Raw genomic sequence first — 9782 nt, forward strand, 5'->3', positions numbered from 1 at the left:
AAAATTATAATTTTGAAAAATTTTATTAAAATGACTGAATTTATTTATTAAAAAATAAATTTCAAATTTTTAATAATTTAGGGGATTTTTATTAAATCCCAAAATTTTGTAATTATTTTTATAATTATAATTTTTTATTAAAATAAATTTTAATAAAAAAATAAAAATTCTAATTTTGGATTTATTTTTTATTAAATTTAGGGGTATTTTTAGAATTATAATTTTTTTTATTTTCAAAGTTTTTATAAAATAAAAATGGTCTTTTAATTTTTTTAGGGGTAAAATTATCATTTTGTTTAAATTATTTAACGGTGTTAGCGTAAAAGTGACTAATTGATACAAATTAAAAAAGAAAAATAGTGTAGAGAATATGTTAGAATTTTATAGTGGTTGGATGAATATAAGACAAAAGAGAGGTGGTGCAATGATAATTTTCATAAGTTTAATAATAAGTGTTTTACGTTAAACCCTCTTTAGATTTGTTATTTTTTTTATTTTACCTCCGTTAGGGCAAAATCCTTGTTCCATAATACCCTATGTGAGGGAGTACATCTATAAGATAGATTCATGCTTGTTGCACGAATGGGTCTCTCATGATGGACTAACTTGACTCAACCCGCATATGGTAACTGCTTGAATAAAATACTTCTTCTCTTCTTCTTAGTGCTAAACCAAGAAAATTGAACAACACATTGAAAAGGTATTTATATTGTGATAAAAAGAGCATTTTCACCTGTGATTTCCTTTCGAACATTAACGTGATCCAACATTCACTCATTCCGCTGTTTGATTTGTGAAGAAAGGTAGGCTCTTGAATTTTTTTGTTTTCCTTCAAGACTTGTTTATTTGGGTGAACAAGTCCAAAAACGTGCATATTATCTAGCAAATATTAAGGTGAGGTTGGAGTCTAATTAAAACTTCGACCAAGCTCCGCATTGTTTCGGGAAACCTCTAAATGGGTGGCTGGCTAATCAATAATTAATGTTATTTGTGGTAATTAAATCACATAGTTACGCTCTTTCTGTTTGTTTAATTAAATATTTAATCATTACGTGGGTTTCTCTCATCTTAACAATAACAAAGACGCACAGCCATGATCTTATCATTGTTCTCGAGGGAATTTTTTTTAATATTGAGATATCACAACAGAATTTTATTAATATGTTTTGGAGATTTATTAGGATTAACTTAAATTAATTCTGTTATAATACATCCTAAATTACTTATTTTCACCAATTTAAATTGCTATATCTAATTAAAATAGAGTCTGTATTTGAGAAAGTTGGAGCTTAAGAGGTGATAGGTAGCAACTTGAAAATAATATTTAGAGGTAAGTCTCAATTTATTTCAAATGTAAACGTCAAAATTTGGGTATTGAATCTACAAATATACAGGATCAAGTTACTAAACTTGGGTAAAATAATTTCTCTCAGCAGCATACCTTGTATTCTTATTTCATACCTCTTTTATATGACGGGCGTACCCCTCTAAAATCCTCTTAAAATCTTTCTAATACATTTAGCCTTTATTGAGAAATTACATTCAAATTCACTAGCTAAAACTCTTTACACAAATGGGTTATGCGTATTATTTGTTACTCTTAATAAGATTTTAACACCTTTGTTATATATATTTTTTTATGTTTTAAACCTTAAATTAAATATATTTCTTTGTTATTTTTAAATCAAGAGTTAGAAAACAAAAAGAATAGATGTACATAAATAACAGATCTGCAAACTTTAACTCAACAGCCTAACTCTAACAAGCCAACTCCGTTCATATATTATATTATTTAAGGCACGAAATTCATCCCTTCGAAGACCTGCGAGCCCCATGAGTACAATATCACATCTTCCTTGGGCCTATTAAAAATGGAATTTGTGCTTGTGGAAATTATCGAATAATCGGAGATGAAAAAAAAGACCCGTAATTTTGTGAATAATGTGGGGTTGAATTTATATATATATATATTTAGAGTTATTGTCTTATAAAAAAAAATCTTTAAAAGAACTTTAAGAAGAGAAAATTTTCAATGGATATGGACTGTGAACATAACAAAAAAAAACTAAAAAATTGAGATTTCAGGACGAATAATTTTAATTAAGGTTAAATTTATCATTAAAAAGAGGTGTTATAGAAATATATATTATTTTAAATATTTCATTAAAAATTTTAATGGCATCTACCAATCTTCTACTTTCCACCCGCAAGTTTATAGTATACTACAACAATACGCAGACAAATCTTTATTTTAAAAAATCAATGAACATGCCTAATCCAACCTAGAAGCTAGAAGAAAAAGGCCAAATCAAATTAAAATCCATTCATGAATTCAATGACTTCTCTCAAAACTCTCTAGTCAACCTCTTCTTCATCCAATTGTCCTTGAGCCACCACAACGATGATTATGATTGGGAGAAGTCTATGTTACAGCTTCTGTAAGTGACAGCAGCCAATGGGGAACTTCCACGGGTGCTAGAGGAGAGAGAAAGAGGTCCCAATACAAGGTGATGGAAATGGGAGAGTTCGAAGCTGTTACTTGCAGCTTCTGCACCTTTAACCATGTCCTTATGATTGAGGTCTTCTCAAATTATAATCAATGCAATTTATATCCCCATGATTTGTCAGCTACTGCCACGTAACTCTCTCTCACTCTTTTTTTAAATAGACTATAAGTTAACGACTAGGGCTTGGCCCAATGAGCAGCGCAACTCCTTCACAAGTGTGAGGGAAATAGTTTGAGAATTTATAAATATATTGTAAGGGTTTAATTTAAATTTTCTTCTTCTAAATTTGAGTGAAAACAGTCTTTCTCTCATAAGTAGAGTTTGACGTCCCTCGAATATTTCGAGGGTTAAAATCTAGGCGGTGCTATTAAGATGTAATGTAAATTGGTCTCAATAATTTGGGCGGCGGTACTATTAAGATGTAATGTAAATTGATCTTAATAATTGTAAATATCATAAGGTATAGTTTTATAAAAAAAAAAGACAAAAAAAAGACTAAGGTAGCGTTTGTTTTTTAACTTAATGAGTTAAAGTGACTTAACTTAATTAATTAAGTTAATTAGAGGTGTTTATTTTTATAACTTAATGACACTTTTTAGATAATTTTAACTTAATAAAATAAGTCAATTTTTTTGGCTTTTTACTTAATGGAGAAATCTGAATCAAGTCAATTACTTGCTAATGTAAAAAATATCCCTGCTTTATAATTTATTTTTCATGTCTATCCCAAAACTCACCCATAGGCATTTATCCCACATAAAAAATTTCTTATTTTTTCTTTCTTATATTATATACGATAAAATTTAAAATTTATGGTATTTTATATATTAAAATTCTAAAATAATTATGTATTCACTTGAATATAGTTTTACTTATAAATGTTAAAATATTGTGGTATTTAATTTATTATTTATTTGACATTCAAATTTAATAAGGATACAAATGTAAAAGTACATATTTTCAACTTTTTAAGTTGAAAAAACAAACAACTTAATACTTATTTTTTGAGATTCAAACAAAAAAATAAACATATTATTCAGATTCAGATATTTAAATCTATTCAGAATTCAGATTAATTCAGGTCTATTCAGATTTCAGATAAAAAAACAAACGTCACCTACGTTACATTGATTGTAACTTAATAAAATCCTTGTGACTGTGTTGGTGGTGGTTCTCAAGTTAGGACCTTGCAGATTTGCATGCAAAGACTTGATCTTGGTGAAAATATGATGTTAGATCATTTATAGCTCGTTTGTGAGTGTGGTGACGTAATTGGGCTGTCAAAGCTTAGCTATTAAGATGTTTGTTAACACTTGTAACTATATTTTGGTAGTTTAGTAAATTTTTTTTCTCAACTTCTACTCCACAGCAGCTGCAGCTTAAAAGTTATAGCATCTCACTCTCAAATACACCCTTAGTTCATGCGTAGAATCGTGCTAAGTCAGAGAAAAGAAGAAAAAAAAAACAAAAATGTTGTTTTTAATAATTTTTTGAAAAAGAAGAAGGTATTTTTGAAAATAAATAAATTTATTTAAAGAATGAAGTTGATTTAAATTGAGGAGGTTAAATATTAAAAAATTCAGTAAAGTAAAAAACAAAAGGGTTTTGAAATATTTGTAATGGGGTGTGGATAGTATCAATTCACACTCTCAGACTCATGTTACAGCCCAGACGCTATAAATGAAGCCCAACAACTGGCATTTTCGTCATTTTGAACAAGTCGATTTGTTCCCCGAATGTTCTCTGCTTTTATAAAATCCCTAGCCCTCCACATTCATCAAGCTAAAACCGCCGCCGAAGCCGAAACAGCCTCTTTTTTTTTTTTTTTCTTTCAGATAAGTCGCTTTTGATAGGCGTTGCGTTCCTCGACTGGATTTATAAATCCAGAGGGACGAGTCAACGAAAGCGTAAATCAACTTCGTTTCTCACCCATTCTTTTATTTAATTACAAGCTACGCTTCATGGTCGTAGTTTGTTTTATGGGCGGATTGCCATTCAAATTAAGTTATCGATTTAATTATTTTTTGTTTATTTTTTTTATTAATCAAATTTATTGCTGTTTAATTTAATGTGATTACTTGGGGGTTGCTTCTTACTGGTGAACTCTCTCTAATTAATAAATAGTGAGGGATGTTCATGTTTCCGAAGCATAGATTAATATTTTTTTGCCAGTTTTAAACAGCGCTGTGTATGCTTCAATTGCACTGTTTTGCTACCTGTCTGCTGGTATATTTTTTCCTCTCTTTTTTTCACCTTAAACTTTAGATTTAATAAATGCATTTATCTTTTGGGAATTTGGGTGCAAACGAAAATTTTTGAGTTTTAGGATCCAAATTTTGTCGTAAAATAGAACTCTAAAATGTTTGTATAAAGCTTTTGTGTACAAACTACAAAATCTTTTGTTACGTCGCTCCACATTATTAGATTTATTATTTTCTTTTAAAAGTCTTTTACTTTTTATCCGGACCAGTCTGATGGAGCCACATCATTTCGTACTCAACAAAGCAGCTTTGTATTTATAGATCTATCGTTACTTTCTAAGAAGAAAAAAAATATTCTTCTATATATTTCGATTGAATATTTTATTTATTGAACTTATTTTTGACTCCCCAAAGTCGATTCGGCGATTAGCAGGGCAAATTGGGAAATTTGTCACTAGATAAGAGCTATTTGAGCGGCCCGTGACAAATAGCTCTTATCAAACTGCCTACCAAGTAAAATCTGGAATGATTGGGCCAAACCTAGGATGCGTGAGGAGCAGATGCCTTGAACGCAAAATAGAATGGAGTAAAACATATGAAGCAATTTTATTAGTAAAACAAGTAATTAGTACAAATATGCATTTAATTAACCATGGAGAGTAGAAGTAACCCGAAGTATTACAGCAAACAAACACGAGTATCACATGCAACGGCCGAAAGCAAAGTGTGTGAATTCCGTCCATTGGTAATTTCACATCTCAAATAAAAAAAAACAGTAGCAGCGAAGTGCTTATTCATCACATGCATGCAAAATAAAATTTCCATTATCTTTATATGTATGTAAGGTCTTAATTAATACGAACGAACCGGCAGGGGACTCAGGGCAGCTTAATCGGTGCAGCAGCGATACATAATGAACTCCTCCATGCGACGGCCGCATTCAGCACACACAACCTTCTCCGGAATGCGGCCAGCCTCTCCAGGCAAGATGAGGCGGTTGCAGTGATGAGGGGGGCGGTTTTCATTGAGATAATCATTCATAGCAACAACGAAACTCTTTTCTGGGACATTTGGCTCCCACTTGTTATATTCAGTCAAGCATTTGAGAATGGTTTCATCCTTGGCCTTAGCCATGTGTGGTCCTCTAGAAATGACTGCCCATCCTTGATCACTCCCATCAAAGCTAAGCATTGTCACAATCTCTTGCATTATGGGGTCTTGTTGCACTTTCCTTCCGAATTTCATTTTGGAGTGCCACATGCTTTCGAGCCTCACCCAGAAGAACCAAATGAGAGTAGGATCTGGCAATGTGTGGCTAAGCTTCTCCACAGTGATGGTACTAATGCTTCTCCGGACTTTTTCTTTAGGATTGCTCTTACCAACGTAGAGCATCTCCAACGCAATGCCCGCAGCTCTTGCCACTGCCCCCATTAGGGCTGTGAATTTCCTGATCCATTCCAAGTCTTCTCCACCGTACAAGCATATATGCTTTTGTTCCATAATCTGAAATTTTAATTTAATAATTTGCAAATAAATTAAATAAACCAAAAACTGCTAATAAAATAAAATGAAATGTTGTGGCCGGTTAGTAATTAATTAATAATATATTATATACATATATATACCCAGGTAGGGATGACTGGATCAACGGAATCCGCCAACAAATCGATTCTCCAAGTCTCTTCCTTCCAGAGTGCTTCCTCCCTGGCGACACTAAAAGGGAAAGCGACGCTGCCCCAAATCCACATCATGTGGAGGGCATTTTGGTTGACAACTCTTCCTTGCGGGTCGAGGACAACAAGAATGGGCTTCTTCCGAAAATCCCACTTTTCCTTGGCGTATCTGATCACTGCTGGGTCAATCGCCGAGGGATGGTGCACAGAGAACCATGGCATCATATATTGGAGGGCCTCAAATTTATGTTCCTTTGCTTCTGTCCATGGTGTTGATCTGTCCACAATTGGAAGCCACACCACCTCGTACTGACTCTCTGTTCTTGACGACAGCTGCCGTGATTCTCTATACATTTGTTCTAGGAGGAATAGCTCCTCGTTGGAGACGTCCAGGTCTGAAACAAGTAGCAGCACACTCTTCCTCCTCAGCACATCAATGCTAACCTGTTTTCAATTCAATTTTTATTTTGTTACGCAAGGAGAAGGGTCAACAGCGAGTGAGCGAGCAGTGATGTGATCCTTGTATAGGAAATTTAATTCGGAGGAGAAACGAGAGGGAAACGGGCAAACAACTACCTTTCGCTTGGTAGGACACTCCACAAGTGGCAGCTGATCGTCCTTTGTATGAATCAACAACCTGTTCAGAACCTTCATGTTATCAATGTGTATCGTTTCCATGAGTCGCACAAGTGCTTGATATGATTCGATTTGCCTTTTTTCCTCTGCATCACACAAAAAGATTTGGATCATTCTTCAGGCATACATAACCGGCCAAAATATCTTCTGGTAGTTTGGTTGGGGAGAAGGTGGAGGGCTCACCTATGAGTTGATGACAAAGTTTGAGCTGTTGCAAAAGATGGTTGTATATGCTGTTGATCTTGTGGGCTAAGCTTGACAGCTCCCAGGTTTCTGTTGTTGATATTATATACCTGAGATCAACCGTGAAATCTGAGACTTACTATGAACTAAAAGGCAGAGGAAGAAAAGATATATTATATACCAACGATAAGGAATGAGGATGTGCAAAACATACTCATGTCCCATGCCAATGAGGCCCAAAATTTGACCTGCGCAGGCCACAATACTCCGGATAATCCAGTAAACGGCCGTGGGAATATGCGCAGTGACAGCTGCCATTTCTGGTGTATCAGGTGTAATGTAATCGGACGGAAGCTCTTTGACTTCTACAATGCATTTGGTCAGGTCTAGCATGGCTGTGATCAGGTTGCTAAGAGTCTCGAATCTTGGCTTCATGGTGTCAGCACGCTCCAGTATCTCTGGCAACTGCTTGAGGAGTGCCACTGATTTGGCAAGCGGGTTGACGGGGAAGAGCTGCGCCACCACCCAGAATTCGCCGTAGTTCAAAGCAAATGCTGCCAAGGCTAGCACCACTTTTGAATCCCAGGAATAGCTTGTCACAATGTTGAATATTCCCAAAGTCGTTGCATGAGCATCTCCACCTCCAGAACACTTGCATGATATCTATCATAATATATATATATTTGAAGTATTTTCTTCTTACAATTAGCAATTCTTTTTTCTGCCATAATAAGAATACAAGTAATGATAAGTCAAAGGGCAAACCTCGCAGGAAATTCTGTTAATGGTGGATGACAGAAGATCGAGCATGTCAAAGAAACCAGACTGGAATGCCTTGTCATCCAAGACATCCAGTTGTGCTTGTGTTTCCTACATAGAAACCCAAAATTGATCAAAAAAAGTATTATCTAAAATGGCGCATATCATGCATGGTAGACACAAACTAAGTTACAGTTAAACTACCTGAATAAAGCCAGGAAAACTGGGGGCGGCACGTTGAAAGATGTCCTCAATGATGTAAAGAAGAGGTTTCACATTGAATTCACGGCCGTCAGGAGCATGCGTGGCCTGAACTTGCCTCAACATTGCATTGTCATCAGAGGTTGCGAACATATGGCGTTCGCGCCCGGCCGGTTGCATCCTATAAGGCACAATTGACGTTGCCATTGAAGCTAGCTAGCTAGGAAGAGGTAGAGATTTTTGGAGAAGGACACAAGAGAAAGAGAGAGAAGGGTTTATGTTTGGTCTCCATCTCGGTTTAACTCAAGGACTTATATAGTTCAGTAAATGGAATAAAGGCCATTCAATTTGCTACCTTGCTTCCAATTCGGTTTTAAACATAAAGTACAGCTGGAGGTTTAGAATTTCCAATAAGGATTGGAAATTTTGTCCCGTGACTGTATCTTCTGCCTTTTACACGTCGGTGCTTAGAAATCCCGTATAGCAGAAATGTTCGTTCAATTAAGTCCAATGCGCAACACATGCTAGTTCTTACTGCAGGTTAAGTTTTTAGTTTATATCGCGGTCAATCAACTTTGACCCATGCACGAAACAGAAATTACTGAGGTACGCTGCACGCAAATTCTAAACGTAAATGGCGTAATTAATTAATTCTTCCTTTTGTTCGTTGATATTATACTGTCGTAGGATTCTTCCTGTCCAGCTTTTCTTTTTATTATCCAAGGAGTTGGTTTTGAAGGGAAGAAAACTTTAACAGGATCAGGATGTGGTGTCCATATATACAAATGTGCTGACGAACCTTATCTAATAGATTCATTCAATAATTTCCCTTGTTTTAGAAAATGGCAATTGTGTACGTATTGATAAAGAACGGTGGCCAGTCAGTTTTCAGTTTTAAACTACTGTTTTTCTATATTTGTGTTAGCTTTTTGGTAGTTTAACTGATTATTTCTCCTTTTAGTTAAAGGAAAAAAAGATCTCTAAAAATCATAATAACTAATTTTTACTGTACTTGCTAGTGCATGCTTACTGAACACCAATCGATAAATATATATATATATATATTTCCAATAACTAAAACTTGCATTCCACAATAATGTTTCTCACGAGTCAAAATACTGCGATACCAAAAATAACCGTTGATGTCAAGTAAACTTCCAGCATGAAATTTGCAATGCATTTTATTTTCTGTTTCGTAATTACTTCTAATTTGTTCAATCAAATCTAATCCGAATTGAAGCGAGGAAATTCGGACAATGCAATTTTGGGACATAAGCAACCTTAAATCACTAAAAGCAAACTGCTATCAGGATAATCATCGACAAAGCCATCGGCAAATATGATGTCTTCTCAATTTCCAAGTCACTCTTTTGATCGTGTAGCTGCTTCCTTACTTGTTCCAGGGTTTTAATAATCTTAGTTGAGGCCTGGAAGAATATTTTCTAGAAGTTACTGAAAAATCTTCAGGCTTTTAAATAAGATTTTTTGGGGTCTACCAGCAGCATATAAGTCTGGCAGCTTCCAAAACGTTAATCATGGGCTAACCATAGGGACCACAAATTGCCTTATTAAAGCAAAAAAAGGACCAAAGAGTTTTCGAAAAAAATGAAAAATAAAATAAA

The 9782-nt window shown here is 34.6% G+C and overlaps 1 protein-coding gene and 1 non-coding gene across 2 annotated transcripts; one reads left to right on the forward strand and one right to left on the reverse strand.

Moving 5' to 3' along the window:
• Positions 1 to 4591: 4591 nt before the first annotated feature.
• Positions 4592 to 4741, forward strand: LOC112099414. The gene has a single exon (XR_002906218.1). It is a non-coding gene; the product is annotated as a small nucleolar RNA snoR137 (small nucleolar RNA).
• Positions 4742 to 5304: 563 nt separating this feature from the next.
• On the reverse strand, positions 5305 to 8431 carry LOC18045019 (protein SIEVE ELEMENT OCCLUSION B). Its single transcript, XM_006438138.2, has 7 exons — positions 8164 to 8431; positions 7966 to 8070; positions 7415 to 7863; positions 7201 to 7310; positions 6958 to 7103; positions 6334 to 6825; positions 5305 to 6211 (listed from the first exon to the last, which is right to left on the reverse strand). Exons 1-7 carry the CDS (start codon positions 8365 to 8367, stop codon positions 5597 to 5599), a joined length of 2121 nt encoding a protein of 706 aa, XP_006438201.1. The 5' UTR covers positions 8368 to 8431; the 3' UTR covers positions 5305 to 5596.
• Between the last annotated feature and the right edge of the window lie 1351 nt (positions 8432 to 9782).

Source organism: Citrus clementina, unplaced genomic scaffold, assembly GCF_000493195.1.
Source record: "Citrus clementina cultivar Clemenules unplaced genomic scaffold, Citrus_clementina_v1.0 scaffold_4, whole genome shotgun sequence".
NCBI lineage: Eukaryota > Viridiplantae > Streptophyta > Magnoliopsida > Sapindales > Rutaceae > Citrus > Citrus x clementina.

Coding starts and splice junctions, on each gene's coding strand:
- LOC18045019 (XM_006438138.2), bottom strand. CDS start 8,367: ATGGCAACGTCAATTGTGCCTTATAGGATGCAACCGGCCGGGCGCGAA. Junction 7,311..7,414: donor CTCATTGGCATGGGACATGA/GTATGTTTTGCA, acceptor GGTTGATCTCAG/GTATATAATATCAACAACAG. Junction 6,212..6,333: donor ATCCAGTCATCCCTACCTGG/GTATATATATGT, acceptor TTAAAATTTCAG/ATTATGGAACAAAAGCATAT.